Genomic DNA, 16808 nt, shown 5'->3' on the forward strand with positions numbered 1-16808 from the left:
TCCCTCCTCGCCCCGCCCGCCCTCCCTCCCTCGCCCCGCCGCCCTCCCTCCCTCGCCCCGCCCTCCCTCCCTCGCCCCGCCCTCCCTCCCTCGCCCCGCCTCCCTCCCCTCCCTCCCTCCCTCCCTCCCTCGCCCCGCCCTCCCTCCCTCGCCCGCCCTCCCTCCTCCCCGCCCGCCCTCCCTCGCCCCGCCCGCCCTCCCTCCCTCCCTCGCCCCGCCCGCCCTCCCTCGCCCCGCCCGCCCGCCCGCCCTCCCTCCCTCCCTCGCCCCGCCCGCCCGCCCTCCCTCCCTCCCTCGCCCCGCCCGCCCGCCCGCCCTCCCTCCCTCCCTCCCTCGCCCCGCCCGCCCTCCCTCCCTCCCTCCCTCGCCCCGCCCGCCCTCCCCTCCCTCCCTCGCCCCGCCCGCCCTCCCTCCCCTCCCTCCCTCGCCCCGCCCGCCCTCCCTCCCTCCCTCCCTCGCCCCGCCCGCCCGCCCTCCCTCCCTCCCTCCCTCCCTCGCCCCGCCCGCCCTCCCTCCCTCCCTCCCTCCCTCGCCCCGCCCGCCCTCCCTCCCTCCCTCGCCCGCCCGCCCTCCCTCCCTCCCTCGCCCCGCCCGCCCTCCCTCCCTCCCTCCCTCGCCCCGCCCGCCCTCCCTCCCTCCCTCCCTCCCTCGCCCCGCCTGCCCTCCCTCCCTCCCTCGCCCCGCCCCGCCCTCCGCCCTCCCTCCTCCCTCGCCCCGCCCGCCCTCCCTCCTCCCTCCTCCCTCGCCCCGCCCGCCCTCCCTCCCTCCCTCGCCCCGCCCGCCCTCCCTCCCTCCCTCGCCCCGCCCGCCCTCCCTCCCTCGCCCCGCCCGCCCTCCCTCCCTCGCCCCGCCCGCCCTCCCCTCCCTCCCTCCTCGCCCCGCCCGCCCTCCCTCCCTCCCTCGCCCCGCCCTCCCTCCCTCCCTCGCCCCGCCCTCCCTCCCTCCCTCGCCCCGCCCTCCCTCCCTCCCTCGCCCCGCCCTCCCTCCCTCCCTCCCTCCCTCGCCCCGCCCTCCCTCCCTCCCTCCCTCCCTCGCCCCGCCCTCCCTCCCGCCCCTCCCTCCCTCGCCCCGCCCGCCCTCCCTCCCTCCCTCGCCCCGCCCGCCTCCCTCCCTCCCTCGCCCCGCCCGCCCTCCCTCCCTCCCTCCCTCGCCCCGCCCGCCCTCCCTCCCTCCCCCGCCCGCCCTCCCTCCCTCCCCCCGCCCGCCCTCCCTCCCTCCCTCCCTCGCCCCGCCCGCCCTCCCTCGCCCCGCCCTCCCTCCCTCCTCCCCTCCCTCCCTCCCTCGCCCCGCCCGCCCTCCCTCCCTCCCTCGCCCCGCCCGCCCCCTCCCTCCTCCCTCGCCCCGCCCGCCCGCCCTCCCTCCCTCCCTCCCTCGCCCCGCCCGCCCTCCCTCCCTCCCTCGCCCCGCCCGCCCTCCCTCCCTCCCTCGCCCCGCCCGCCCTCCCTCCCTCCCTCGCCCGCCCTCCCTCCCTCCCTCGCCCCGCCCGCCCTCCCTCCCTCCCTCGCCCCGCCCTCCCTCCCTCCCTCCCCTCGCCCCGCCCGCCCTCCCTCCCTCCCTCGCCCCGCCCGCCCTCCCTCCCTCCCTCCCGCCCGCCCTCCCTCCCTCCCTCCGCCCGCCCTCCCTCCGCCCGCCCTCCCTCCCTCCCTCCCTCGCCCCGCCCGCCCTCCCTCCCTCCCTCCCTCGCCCCGCCCGCCCTCCCTCCCTCCCTCCCTCGCCCCGCCCGCCCTCCCTCCCTCCCTCGCCCCGCCGGCCCTCCCTCCCTCCCTCGCCCCGCCCGCCCTCCCTCCCTCCCTCGCCCCGCCCGCCCTCCCTCCCTCCCTCGCCCCGCCCGCCCGCCCTCCCTCCCTCCCTCCCTCCCTCGCCCCGCCCGCCCTCCCTCCCTCCCTCGCCCCGCCCGCCCTCCCTCCCTCCCTCGCCCGCCCTCCCTCCCTCCCTCGCCCCGCCCGCCCTCCCTCCCTCCCTCGCCCCGCCCTCCCTCCCTCCCTCCCCTCGCCCCGCCCGCCCTCCCTCCCTCCCTCGCCCCGCCCGCCCTCCCTCCCTCCCTCCGCCCGCCCTCCCTCCCTCCCTCCGCCCGCCCTCCTCCCTCCGCCCGCCCTCCCTCCCTCCCTCCCTCGCCCCGCCCGCCCTCCCTCCCTCCCTCCCTCGCCCCGCCCGCCCTCCCCTCCCTCCCTCCCTCGCCCCGCCCGCCCTCCCTCCCTCCCTCCCTCGCCCCGCCCGCCCTCCCTCCCTCCCTCGCCCCGCCGGCCCTCCCTCCCTCCCTCGCCCCGCCCGCCCTCCCTCCCTCCCTCGCCCCGCCCGCCCTCCCTCCCTCCCTCGCCCCGCCCGCCCTCCCTCCCTCCCTCGCCCCGCCCTCCCTCCCTCCCCTCCCTCGCCCCGCCCGCCCTCCCTCCCTCCCTCGCCCCGCCCGCCCTCCCTCCCTCCCTCGCCCCGCCCGCCCTCCCTCCCTCGCCCCGCCCGCCCTCCCTCCCTCCCTCGCCCCGCCCGCCCTCCCTCCCTCCCTCGCCCCGCCCTCCCTCCCTCCCTCGCCCCGCCCGCCCTCCCTCCCTCGCCCCGCCCGCCCTCCCTCCCTCGCCCCGCCCGCCCTCCCTCCCTCCCTCGCCCCGCCCGCCCTCCCTCCCTCCCTCGCCCCGCCCGCCCTCCCTCCCTCCCTCGCCCCGCCCGCCCTCCCTCCCTCCCTCGCCCCGCCCGCCCTCCCTCCCTCCCTCGCCCCGCCCGCCCTCCCGCCCTCCCTCCCTCGCCCCTCCCGCCCTCCCTCCCTCGCCCCTCCCGCCCTCCCTCCCTCCCTCGCCCCTCCCGCCCTCCCTCCCTCCCTCGCCCCTCCCGCACTCCCTCCCTCGCCCCTCCCGCCCTCCCTCCCTCCCTCCCTCGCCCCTCCCGCCCTCCCTCCCTCCCTCCCTCGCCCCTCCCGCCCTCCCTTCCTCCCTCGCCCCTCCCTCCCTCCCTTCCTACCTCGCCCCTCCCTCCCTCCCTCGCCCCGCCCTCCCTCGCCCCGCCCGCCCTCCCGCCTCCCTCGCCCCGCCCTCCCTCCCGCCTCCCTCGCCCCGCCCTCCCTCCCGCCTCCCTCGCCCCGCCCTCCCTCCCGCCTCCCTCGCCCCGCCCCCCTCCGTCCCCCCAGGCCTTTGCCCCGCCCTCCCGCCCCCCTCCCCCCCCCCAGGCCTTTGCCCCGCCCTCCCGCCCCCGTACCCCCCAGGCCTTCGTCCCGCCCTCCCGCTCCCCTCCCCCCCTCCCCCCCGCTCCCCTCCCCCCCTCCCCCGCCCCTCTCCCCCCCCCCAGGCCTTCGCCCCGCCCTCCCGCCCCCCTCTCCCCCCCCCAGGCCTTCGCCCCGCCCTCCCGCCCCCCTCTCCCCCCCCAGGCCTTCGCCCCGCCCCCCAGGCCTTCACCCCCCCCCCCCCCCCAGGCCTTCGCCCCGCCCTGCCGCCCCACTCTCCCCCCCCCCAGGCCTTCGCCCCGCCCCCCCTCCCCCCCCCAGCCCTTCGCCCCGCCCCCCTCCCCCCCCCAGCCCTTCGCCCCCCCCCCCCAGCCCTTCGCCCCGCCCTCCCGCCCCCCTCCCCCCCCCCCAGCCCTTCGCCCCGCCCTCCCGCCCCCCTCCCCCCCCAGCCCTTCGCCCCGCCCTCCCGCCCCCCTCCCCCCCCCAGCCCTTCGCCCCGCCCTCCCGCCCCCCTCCCCCCCCCCAGGCCTTCGCCCCGCCCTCCCGCCCCCCTCCCCCCCCCCAGGCCTTCGCCCCGCCCTCCCGCCCCCCCTCCCCCCCCCCCAGGCCTTCGCCCCCCCCTCCCGCCCCCCTCCCCCCCCCCTCCCCCCCCCAGGCCTTCGCCCCGCCCTCCCGCCCCCCTCCCCCCCCCCCAGGCCTTCGCCCCGCCCTCCCGCCCCCCTCCCCCCCCCAGGCCTTCGCCCCGCCCTCCCGCCCCCCTCTCCCCCCCCCCCCCAGGCCTTCGCCCCGCCCTCCCGCCCCCCTCCCCCCCCCCAGGCCTTCGCCCCGCCCTCCCGCCCCCCTCCCCCCCCCCCAGGCCTTCGCCCCGCCCTCCCGCCCCCCTCCCCCCCCCAGGCCTTCGCCCCGCCCTCCCGCCCCCCTCCCCCCCCCCCGCCCCCCTCCCCCCGCCCCCCTCCCCCCCCCCCCCGCCCCCCTCCAGGCCTTCGCCCCGCCCTCCCGCCCCCCTCCCCCCCCCCCAGGCCTTCGCCCCGCCCTCCCGCCCCCCTCCCCCCCCCCCCAGGCCTTCGCCCCGCCCTCCCGCCCCCCCTCCCCCCCCCCCCAGGCCTTCGCCCCCCCCTCCCCCCCCCAGGCCTTCACCCCACTCTCTCCCCCCGCGCCTTCGCTCCGCTCTTCATCTGTTTCAATATTTCCTGTGGTTCAGTAAGAAATGTTGATTGATGAGGTGCCTTGGGACATTCAGCTGGTGTTAAACACACTTTGTGCAGTACAGCAAATTTTGTTTCAACCTGCATGTGAGGAACCAGCCCTCTGTATAAACTGGCAAAAATTATATACATGAAATACTGCGGGCTACCGCGATGTCCACGTATTTAGGCCGTAAATAAAGTATAACTTTAAGTGAAATATATGCCCGCTGCATTACATTTCTATTACTGTGCGTTTTTGCGTTCATTTTAAAAGGTGTGTTGATGTATTTACATCAGTTTTTTTTGAGGGATGTTGATGGCTCAAAGCTCCACTCGGTCAGGGCTTATTGCAGTTATGCGTGCTTCTTGATTGTCCGGAATGCTTGATTAACTGGCCACCTCCTGGTCCCGTGGATGCTGAATAATAAAACGTTTGCTGTAGGTGTGTCGCTGCTGTTCTGAAGGCACCATCTTTGCTTTATTTGCAGAGCTGTACTTGAATGACTCTGTACCCTACCTAGACCGAACCCCCACACCACTGGAATTCCAGCGAAACTGGTTGTGTCCCAACAAGCCATTCATCTTGAGAAATGCCATCAACCACTGGCCAGCAATCTCCAAATGGACAGTTTCCTACTTTCGGTATGTTTTTGACCCATCAACCATTCTTATTCTTTCCTTTTACTTCAACTCTTCTCATGCAACAACTCTCTGGACCATTTCATTTGGACTTGCAGCCTCAACCACTGTTTTGTGACCGCAGATAAGCATTTCCCTGGAGTAGGCTGGCTAAATGAACCAAGGACACACTTGTCTGCAGCTATGGTCTCCAGGCAAGGGACTGAGGACGTGTGGTTGAGAGCTTGTTTCTTCTTTCCTCAAATTCTACGAGTTTTCCTCGCTCCTGGTTGAAGTGATGCAAGGGCGTGATTTTAACACTTCTTGTTTTTCATTTCTCCACGTGCCTGCATTTGCAGCTTGACACCATCCAGGACAAAGCATTGGGCCCCATCCACAAACGTCCACTGATGTTCAGTAGCAGCAGTGTGCGCCATCTAAGAGATGCACTGTCTCCCCTCTGCAAATAAAACACCTTTCCAACCCACAATCACCAACATTGGCAGCTCATTGGCACAGTGGTTAGCACTGCTGCCTCACAGCTACGGGCATCTGGATTCAATTCCAGGCTCAGACAACTGTCTGTGTGGAGTTTGCACGTTCTCCCCGTGTCTGTGTGGGTTTCCTCCAGCTGCTCCGGTTTCCTGCCACAGTCCAAAGACGTGCACGCTAGGTGGATTGACTGTGCTAATTTGTCATATCATTTCCAGGGACGTGCAGACAAGGTGGATTAGCCATGGGACATGTGGGGTTATGTGGAACGGGAAGGAGGCTGGAGCTTTCAGCACAGTAGGGATTCTGTGATTCTAGGACAGTTATATGGCAATACCACCGTATGCAAGCCTCAAACCATCCTGACTTGGAAATATATTACTGTTCCTTTAGTGTTGCTGGGTCAAATTCATGGAACTCCCTTCCTTAACAGCATTATGGATCTGTCTACTTGCGCCAGATGGACTGCAGCAATCCAAGAAGGCAACTCACCACCACCTCTCTGGACAATTAAGGATGACCAGTAAATTCCCGCCCACCCAGAGGTGACCATGCTTCCAACTGCCTAGGCCTTGAACAAATAGAGAGTCAGAGAGTTCTACAGCATGGAAACAGATCCTTTGGTCCAACTCATCCATGCCAACTAGATATCCTAAATTAATCTAGTCCCGTTTGCCAGCATTTGGACAATATCCCTCATAACCCTTCCTATTCATTTACCCATCCAGATGCCTTTTAAATGTTGTAATTGTACCAGCCTCCACGTCTTCTGACAGATCATTCCATATACGCACCACCCTCTATGTGAAAAAGTTTCTTCTTAAATATTTCCCCTCGCACTTTAAACCTTTGTCCTCCAGTTTTGCACAACACGGTATGGAGCTGGAGGAGCACAGCAGGTCAGGCAGCATCAGAGGAGCAGGAAGATTGACATTTCAGGTCAGGACCCTTGTTCCTGCTTCTCTGCTTTCTGGCCTGCTGTTTTCCTCCAGCTCCATACTGTGTGGTCTCCGACTCCAGCATCTGCAGTTCTTGCTTTCTCTTCTAGTTTTGGACTCCCCATGCTGGAGAAAAGAGTTTGACTATTCATTTTATTTATATTTTATAAACGTGTCATCCTTCAACCTCGGAAACTCCAGCAAAAATAGCCCCAGCCTGTTCAGCCTCTCCCTACAGTTCAAATCCTCCAACCCTAGCAACATCCTTGTAAATCTCTTTTGAACTTTTTCAAGTTTAACATCTTTCTGACAGCAGGGAGACCAGAATTGAATGCAGTATTCCAAAAGTAGCATAACCAATGTCCTGTACAGCCGCAACATGACCTCCGAACTCTGATACTCAATGCACATAACAATAAAGGCAAGCGTACCAAATGCTGCCTTCACTGTCCTGTCTACCTGCAACTCCACTTTCAAGGAACTGTAAATCTGCACTCCAAATGCTCCCCAGGATCTTACCATTAACTGTATAAGCCTTGCCCTGATTTTTCCTACCAAAATGTAGTACCTCACATTTATCTACATTAAACTCCATCTGCCACTCCTCAGCCCATCTGATTAAGGTCCTGTTCTACTCTGAGGTAACCTCCTTCGCTGTCCCCATTACATGACGCATTTTGGTGTCATCTGAAAACTTACTAACCATACCTCCTATATTCACATCCATATCATTTATGTAGTGGCAAAAAGCAATGGATCCAGCACCAACACTTGCAGCAAAACGCTGGTCACAGGCTTCCAGACTGAAAAGCAACTTCCCCACCATCACCCTCTATTTCCTACCTTCGAGCCAGTTCTGTATCCAAATAGCTGGTTCTCCCTGTCTTCCATGTGATCTAACCTTGCTAACCAGTCTACCATGAGGAAACTTTTTGAACACCTTACTGAAGTCCATGTAGATCACGCCCATCGCCCTGCACTCTGCCTTCTTCAATCCTTTTTATTACTTCTTCAAAAAACTGAATCAAGTTAGTGAGGCACAATTTCCCATGCACAGCTACGTTGACTATCCCTAATCAGTCATTGCCTTTCCAGATATGTGTAAATCCTGCCCCTCAAGCCCCTCCAACAGCCTGCCCATCATCAATGTCAGGCTCACCAATCATAAGTTCCCTGGTTTTTATTTACCACCTTTCTTAAATAGTGGCACCGTGTTAGCCAACCTCAAGTCTTCCAGCAATTCACCTGTGGCTATCGATGATACAAATATCTCAGCAAGGGGCCCAGCAATCACTTCCCTGCCTTCTCACAAAGCCCTCGGGTACACCTGATTGGTCCCAGCGATTTATCCACGTTTATACATTTCAAGACTTCCAGCACCCTGCCCTCTTCTGTAATAAGGACACTTTTCAAGATGTTGCTGTTTGTTTCCCCTAGCCCTCTATCTTCCATACACTTCTCCACAGTAAAGACTGATGCACAATACTTGTTTAGAATCTCACCCATCTCCAGAGGTACCACCCATAGGCAGCCTTGCTGATCTTTAATCGGCCCTATTTTCTCCCTCATCACTCTTTTGCCTTTAATGTATTTGTAGAAACCCTTTCAATTTTCCTGAACCCTATTCACCAGAGCTATCTCATGTTCCCTTTTTGCTGTCCTCATTTCCCTGTTAAATATACTCCTACTGGCTTTATACTGCTCCAGGGATTTACTGGATCCCTGCTATGCATTCTTCTCTTTCTTGACCAGAACCTCAATTTCTCTAGTCGTACAACATTTCCTACACCTACAAGCCTTGCCTTTCACCCTAACAGGAACATACTGTCTCTGGACTCTCATTATCTCATTTTTGAAGGCTTCCCACTTTCCAGCCATTGATCTACCAGTGAATATCTGTCCTCGGTCAACTTTGGAAAGTTCTTGCCTAATACTGTCAAGTTCTCAACTTCATCCTTGGACCGCATTCTACCTTCCCTACAGGTGCCTCTTAAAATCTCTTCCTATTCTAAGATCTCATTATGTAACATAGTGGCAAATGTTGTTTGCCATTGCTCTTATTAAGCACTTTGGAACATTTTGTTATGTCAAAGATGCCGTATAAGCACAGGTTGTTGTGGTAACACTGGGATATTTTACTTTCAGAAAGGTGATTGGCAAGCGCAGGATGAGTGTGGCGGTGACCCCCAATGGGTGTGCTGATGCTGTGTACGAGGGTCGGTTCGTGATGCCTGAGGAACGGCAAATGCCATTTGAGGACTTCCTAGACATCATCGAGAAGAAGCGGGCTGCGAGTGGTGTGTTCTATGTGCAGAAGCAGTGCTCAAACCTGACAGAGGAATTCCCTCAGCTCTTGCAGGACGTAGATCCCCACATCGCGTGGATGAGTGAGGCGTTAGGTGAGTGAGGAGTGGTGGGCATAGCTTACCTCATTTACATCGCGCATGTCAGCAACTCAATGCTAATTAGCTCCTCGACGGTCATAGGATTGACGGGTTAAAGTTCTCTCCTTTTCTCAAAACCTGTTCCAGTTATGTTCTCCTGCGGTTAAAATGGTCACAGTTGCAAGGATGCTGTCTTTGTGGGCGTTAAGTACTACAGGTACTGATGGCGGGAGTTTCACTGTGGGACCATGATACACTCATTGCTGCTGCTGAAATGTGAAGGTGGAATGTGCCCATGCTCCCTACCAGACTTCATGTCAGGCTGGGGACTGTTGCAGAGCTCATCTGTCCCAAGGTAGCCCTCTGTTGCAATAAGGCGTACCCCTCCAAAGGCATGTGATCCACCTTCTCTCCTACTGGCTCCAGAAAAACAAATGGATGGCCACCTTTGGCATCATTTGGAGGGATGTGGGCGAAATGGAAATGGCCCCAGTTAACCTGGTTTCGTGGTGGATGGACCAGCAAGTATCAGATCACTCTTTAATGCTCTGTGTTCTTACTCTTTTGCTGTCAGACCATTTATTTTCTCTCCTTTTGTTTTAGGGAAGATGCCTGATGCTGTGAATTTCTGGCTGGGGGAGTCAGCTGCAGTAACTTCCTGTAAGTAACTCAAGCTCCTTATTCATGTAAATAAGGTGTTTGGACAGTGAAGAGTTGGGGAGCGGTGTCATGCCAACTGACCTGTGAAAGAGAGATGACCTTCTGTGTTTTTTTTTGAAGGTAACGTTGGGAGGAGCAGCTAAACGTATCTCAGGTTAAAACTTAATCTGCACTGTAAATCCAGAGTTTTGTGGGTCTTGATTCACAATTATTGTCCATACATCTAGCCCTGTGCTTGAACACTTGTCCTGACATTTTGTTTGGCATAACGCACAATGGGCTTCTGCTTTGTTTCGTGATGTGTCATGACATGCAATGACATTCCCAATCAGTGATCTGCAGTGACCCATCACAGTGTTGTTATGTAACAGGGTTAGTTTGCCCAGTTTTATGAATTATTCTCCCCATGGACAGAGTGTAAATTGGTTTCAATAACTCAAATATTGCTGCACAGCCAATCGATCCGGTTTGAGGGCCAGGGCTATTTTCCCTGTAGCGTCACAGGGGGTGGCTAGAGGTTTACAAAATCATGAGGGTCATAGATAGGGTGGATAGCCAAGGTCTTTTTCCCGGTGTAGGGGAGCCTAAAACCAGAGGGCACAGGTTAAAGGTAGGAGGGGAAAGATGTAAAAAGAACCTAAGGAGCAACTTTTTCACGCAGAGGCTGATGTGTGTCTGGAATGAGCTGCCAGAGGATGTGGTGGAGGCGAGTACAATTATAACACTTAAAAGGCATCTGGATGGGTAGATGAATAGGAAGAGTTAGGGGGATATGGACTAAATGCTGGCAAAAGGGAATAGATTAATTTAGGATATCTGGTTGATGTGGATGAGTTGGACCAAAAGGTCTGTTTCTGTGCTGTACAACTATATGACTATGACCTGATAATAAAGTACCTGTGGTTTACTCTTAATTTCAGTACAGAAATAAAGAACCATCTTCCAGGCATGCCTTAGTGGCAAGGAGTCTCAGCAGTACAAATTAGATTTATGGATACTCAGGTCATTTCAGCCGGTGGATAGAGAGTTATATCCTCACAGATCCTTGATAGGAATGCAACTCTCTCAGTCTCTCATCAGAACTATATGCTGAAAGATCTGCTCTCATATAGGGCTGATGATGGAAGAGAACTGGATTAACATCAGCAGAGGTACAGACAGTAGCACAAGGGTACTGAGGGAAGGGCAATTACTGAGAATGTTAGATTACTGTTGATTAACCATTTTTTCATCAAAATATTTATGGACTGTGCTCCAATTATAGAATACTTGCCTGGCAGTTTGCTCATTATAAATATTTATCTGACTCGTGACAGGACGCTTATATCAAGTTCCAAGTGCGTGTGATATTCAACTCTGTCTTACCACTTCCCAAACCCTCCCATTTTCCGTGACATACTTTGCTACGTGACTGACACCTTGTCTTGGAAGAGCAGAAACCTTAAATACAGGGTTATGGGGATAGGTTGGGATGCTTTTGAATGTCGGTGCAGACTGTAAGCATTCTGTGATTCTTTGGTTCTGGAAAACATTGTCTTTGCTTTCCATTATAAGCTCTGTGCCTTAGCCTTTTATTCTGTCCCTCTCTATGCCAAGTATCTGCAGATGAACCAGACATGCCCTAGAAGTTGTTTTTTATATTTGTTGATGGCATGAGGGCATCGCTGGCGAAGCCTGCATTTTTTGCCCATCTGTAATTATCCAGGGGGCAGTTAAAAGTCAACCACATTGCTGTGGATCTGGAGTCACATGTAGGCCAGACCAGGTAAGGATGACAGTTTCCTTCCCTAAAGAACATTAATGAGCCAGATAGGTTTCTAAAACAATCGACGATGGATTCATAGTTATCGTTAGACTCTTAATTCCAGATTTTTATTAAATTCAAATTGCACTGTTTGTCATGGTGAGATTTGAACCTGGGCCGCCAGATACTATCTGGGTGGCTGGATTAACAATCAAGTGATAATTCCACTAGACTGTTGCCTCCCCAAGTGTATTTCCAACCACATCTTTGCTTCACCACCAAAACTACTTGTGTAACAATGCCAGACTCTGCCCCTACCTCATCTCATCTGCCCCTGAAACGTTCCTCTTTTTAATTTTTACCTCTGGACTTGACTATTCCAGTGCACTCCTGAGCAGCCTGCCATGTTTGAACCCAAAAAACTTGAGCTGCTTCAACCCCCTCCTCCTTGTATTCTTAATTCACAACATGTTCCATTTATCCATCACCCTGGTGGTTGCTGATCTGCATTAGGTTCCGGCGCAATTCTAAAATTCTCATCCTGGTTTTCAAAACCTTTCACGGATTCACTCCTCCTGATCTCTGTAACCTCCTTCATTTTTTCCAAGATACCCCTCACCTGCAATTCCTGAATTTTAATGCTCCACCATTGGAGAAACTTGTCACTTCAGCTTTTGCAGCCCTCAAATCTGGAATTTTCCTCCTCACCCCTTCCTGCCTCTCTTCTTTCAAGACATTGCTTAAACTACTTCTTGGGACAAACAGTTAATTTGGGGAGGGGAGGGCGTTCTGTGCTATTGCTCAACAGTTGTTCCTGTGGAGCACTTTGGTTTGAGGTGGTACACAAAAGCAGGTTATTATTTATCTGTAGGAAATCCATATCATAAGTAAGATTTTCATTGATATACGTGGATATATAAAATATTGCCATATTAGTAAGTAAGCATCCCTGGATAATTGACTCACTGTGTGTATTCTGTGGTGGGGGAGTCTGTAACTGGTGGTGATTATAACCATTGCTTGATGTGTTTGCACTGGACTTCCCTATTTCCTTTGTGCCATTTTACTGACTCTTATTTCTAAACTTTATTTCAGTGCATAAAGATCACTATGAGAACCTGTACTGCGTGGTTTCTGGAGAGAAGCATTTTATCCTCCTCCCTCCCACTGACAGGCCCTTTATCCCATATGGTAGGTCAGGCTTTCACAGCATTGTCCCTTACCTCTGAACGTCTTTATAATCGAGCTGCAAAACAAATGAGATTAGTCGATCTGGGCCACTGGATAGAACAGTTCAATATTCAGTCTGCATTGATAGTCGCATTCCAAGATGCCATGCAGCTAATTAATAGCAAGCTAAAAATAAATATGAAATTAAGTTGGTTTTCATTGTTTCATCAAACTTTCTTTGATGAAAATGTAGCATCGATTAGCTGTGCATTTACATGAAACCATTCCCAGTAATTTGAACACAACTCCTCTTCCTCTCCCCCATACTAGCCTAACGTAGTCAGTGATTCTGTCACCTCAGGTTACCTTTCTTTCTTTCCTGCTGTCATCCACCAGCTCTTTTAAAAAAATGCCAAAGGCTTTGACCCACGTGCCCTTGCTGCAATAGTGAACCCTGTTTCTGGCTTCTGTTGCCCCAGAAGTCCTTGAACGTATTATTACTCCTCAGATGCATGCTCAATGCATTCTGTATTTTCACCATTGAATGGCTCAATCAGGTTTCCATCATTGCCACACAGTGAAATTTCCTTAATCTAAGGAAAGAAAGCTAAAACATCCTTCTTCAACCTCTGTGTGGTTTCCAACATTGCATTCTTTCCTCTCCTCCAGTTCAGTGGTACTTGCCTGAAAAAGATAATTCTATACCTGCAGTAATGGCTTCCCTTCCTGCCTCTTCACCATTGCCTCTAAAGAACATCAAGTATCTGCTCTTCCTTTCTCTTCCTTGTCTAAATGCTGCACGTTTTGCGGAAGGTGTGGGGTCAAGCTTAATGCCTGTGCTAGCAACACCAGTTTAATCTCTTGCAATGCCTGTTGGTCCCAGCACTGCATGTCCGTGAACTGCTTGTCCAGCATCCAGATTTGAATATATTGCAGTTTTTTTTTCAGCTAAATGTTGGGAGGACTGACAGTGGCCTTGGCCCCTCCACAAAGCAGTACCCTCCCTCAGGCCGAAGCAAACAGCTTGTAATTTCAAAGGGTTTTTGAATCTGAAGTTGTGCTTTTAATCCAGTAATATCTCTATCACATAGAGCATCCATAATATTGCCCAACTTTACAGTATAATGCAGTATATTAGACTAAGTCCTGTCAAGTGATAACTGCAACAGTCGGTGCTGCCATCGAAGGAAGTGTCATACAGATGTGATTGGAATGCCTAAGAGAAAGTAGCATGGAAAGAAATTAGTACAAGGGAGTGTTCTTAACTGTAACTATTTTATAATGAAGTTAGTGATTGTTAGTTGGCTATCTTCAGGCATTAGTAAAATAACTCCAACTCCAACAGCACAGTAATGTATGGTCGCAGTGAAAAATCTCTACGAGAGGGTTTTCAGAAAGACTCAAGACTTAATCAGGCAGAAAGTGGCTAAAGTTGTGCAAGATATCCTCTTAATTTCACACTGCATCAGTGAAGTCAGAGTGAGAGCAGGTCAGTATGCAGTGAAGTGGGCAATTGCATAGGGTCTGCCATCTGATCTAAGTTTGCCTGTCAGTAATCAGAACAGAGAGAAAGAGAGAAACCCTAAATCGCAAAGTAATAGATGCAGTTGATTTATACAGACTTTTTTAAAAAAGGGAATAGTGAGAAAAGGAGACCTGTGGCCTGCAAATTAATAGTGGCATCTAGGATTAACTGTTGCAGGTGTTGAAGAGGATTTCATAGGCATGGAAATTATCTGGCCAAAGATACCCACTACCATTTGCGCAAAAATATGTGGCATTTTCAGGCTGTAAATCACTGTTTTAAAAAAAAAAAAATCACAAGCTGAATACTTAGGAATAAGCTTTAAAAGTATTCAGTTCAGGAAGTATCACAAGATATTGAGCTACCTTTTGCAAAAACTAAAGAAAAACGTGGAAATTATTTGAGGGCTGCGATTCTGGTACAACATCACAGGGCCCCCATTAACTTAAGCGTTGGAGAAGCAGTTTCAATTCTTTCAGACTATTATGGACCGGACCAGACCAGACCAGACTCCCTCGAAATATTTTAAGAAGGTAGTCTAGACCCTAACTTTTTCTTATTTTAAGGGTAGATATTGACATGCATATTCCAGATGTGATGGGACCAAGCTACTCAACATTAAGCAAAACAATTTGTTTAAATGCTATTGATAAATTCAAACAAAAGAAAGAGGAACACAGAATACCTTAACTGGATAATAGATACAGTACCTATTACCAATGAACTATTCCAATATAGTGACATTCCATGAACACCACCTTGGCAAAAAGGCAAATTCTGACACCGATTCTTACATGCAGCTCTCCGATCCAGGAGGGAAAAAGCATCAAGAGAAATTCTAAAGGAAGTAGCAGCCAGGGATCATTTACTGAAGCTTCCAGTCTACTGAGACTCCAAACAGTTTCTGACTGCTACAGCTTTAAAAAAAAGTAGAAAGCCTGGTCTAAAGAGAGTTGGCTGTTCCCATTCAAGCTGCTTCCATTGTTCCAACTTCTTTTTTAAAAAAAACCTGCACATCTCCTAAGTTGTTTATTTAAGCTGTTTTCTGTAGCCAGTTTGATGCTGCTGCCTTTACAAGCTCTGTTCAAAAAACAAACCCAGGACAAAATAAAATTTGTAAAGTGACAGCATTGTCATGAGACACTGAACTATGGTTATACATGAGGGTTCTTCGACCATCCTGAAAGCATTTACAGTGACCAGAAGAAGTAGAACTGAGGGTTCTGGGAAAACTAACACCTTCTTTAAAACATGAAGTGTTTACCGAAGTACTGTACTTAATTCAAGAGCAGAGTTCACATTTCAGAAATGCATGCATGGAACTTTACTGAGTAGAAGAAATGAAGGGGCAGCCAATCAGGAGACTGAATTTCTGAAGTTATTCACAGGATTTGGAAGCTATTGAAACAGCATAATTAGTAACATTAAGTCCAGAAGGGAAACCAATATGCTTGTATACCCCTGGAAGTTTGCTTACTCTTTATTTACAAAAGGTAAGACTCAGTGATCAAACAAGGAGTAATTTCACCTATAAAAGACCTAACAACTTGGTATCCAGGTGGGGTAGCATTGGTTCCAAAGCCAAGCAGGAATCCACTCAGTGGATCATTGGACGAGAGTTTAGCAAAAGTAGGGAAGATCTCAATATTTTCTAAACTAGCACTAACAGCAGATTCTAGCTGTACTGCAGGAAGAGCAATCCAAGTTTCTTTCAACTTTCACAGCACCACTGAGAAAATTCTGTTTTAACAGGTTGCCCTTTGGGATAATATCAGTACCAGAGACCTTTGAAAGGACAGTGTCAAATTTTTTAGAGGACTGGGACAAAATGTCTTACCACTTGGATGTGTTGATGCATGAGCATGACCTGAGTGAAAGCCATGCTGAGAAGCTTTACAAAAGGCAGGATTTACACTCAGCATTAACTGTGAGTTTGCACAACCAGCAAAGTTTTGGGTGGCATTGTAAATGCATCAGTAATTAAGAGGTATTCATTGAAGATCCGAGTTAGAAAATAATTTCCAGCTCCATGGACAATCGCCAAGCAACAATGATTCTCAGTGGATCCAGGGGCAAAATTTCTAAGAAAATAACTTGAGCCCAATGAGTCTGGTTGCTACTCCAAGATTGTATGGTGTTGAGAAGAAGCATGTCAGAAAATCATTTGCAAAGACAGCAAGAACAGATTATTGCTATCAGAAACATTAGCACTTTATAATTGTGAATTGTATATTGGCTGTATTCAAGTTCTGTTCTGGAGTCCGTGTACAAGTCGAAGCACACTGTTCTTTGCATCGGTATTCACCAAGGAGAGGGACATGACGGATGTTGAGGTTAGGGATAGATGTTTGCTTAGTCTAGGTCAAGTTGACATAAGGAAGGAGGAAGTGTTAGGTATCCTAAAAGACATTAAGGTGGACCAGTCCCCGGGTCCAGATGGGATCTATCCCAGATTACTGAGGGAAGCGAGAGAGGAAATAGCCGGGGCCCTAACACATATCTTTGCAGTGTCCTTAGACACGGGTGAGGTCCCAGAGGACTGGAGACTTGCTAATGTTGCCCCCTTGTTTAAAAAGGGCAGCAAGGATAATCCAGGTAATTATCGACCGGTGAGCCTGACGTCAGTGGTAGGGAAGCTACTGGAGAAGATACTGAGGCATAGGATCTATTCCCATTTGGAAGAAAATGGGCTTATCAGTGATAGGCAACGTGGTTTTGTACAGGGAAGGCCATGTCTTACCAACTTAATAGAATTCTTTGAGGACGTGACAAAAAATTGATTGATGAAGGAAAGGCTGTAGATGTCATATACATGGACTTCAGTAAGGCATTTGATAAGGTTCCCCATGGCAGGCTGATGGAGAAAGTGAAGTCACATGGGGTCCAGGGTGTGCTAGCTGGATGGATAAAAAACTGGCTGGGCACAGGAGACAGAGGGTAGT

At 53.7% G+C, this 16808-nt stretch overlaps 2 protein-coding genes across 2 annotated transcripts in view; both read left to right on the forward strand.

Moving 5' to 3' along the window:
* jmjd7 (jumonji domain containing 7) overlaps positions 1-16808 on the forward strand; it is a 50682-nt gene that overhangs the window by 16360 nt on the left and 17514 nt on the right. The window contains exons 3-6 of the mRNA XM_059649464.1: positions 4778-4977; positions 8529-8782; positions 9371-9427; positions 12267-12362. Of these exons, the coding sequence (XP_059505447.1) occupies positions 4778-4977; positions 8529-8782; positions 9371-9427; positions 12267-12362 (607 nt within the window). The remainder of the gene's footprint in view (positions 1-4777; positions 4978-8528; positions 8783-9370; positions 9428-12266; positions 12363-16808) is intronic.
* Positions 9371-16808, forward strand: part of ivd (isovaleryl-CoA dehydrogenase) — a 67028-nt gene continuing 59590 nt past the window's right edge. The window contains exon 1 of the mRNA XM_059649304.1: positions 9371-9427. The gene's annotated coding sequence lies outside the window, so the exon portion shown is untranslated. The remainder of the gene's footprint in view (positions 9428-16808) is intronic.

Source organism: Stegostoma tigrinum, chromosome 10, assembly GCF_030684315.1.
Source record: "Stegostoma tigrinum isolate sSteTig4 chromosome 10, sSteTig4.hap1, whole genome shotgun sequence".
In the NCBI taxonomy this organism is placed as follows: Eukaryota; Metazoa; Chordata; class Chondrichthyes; order Orectolobiformes; family Stegostomatidae; genus Stegostoma; species Stegostoma tigrinum.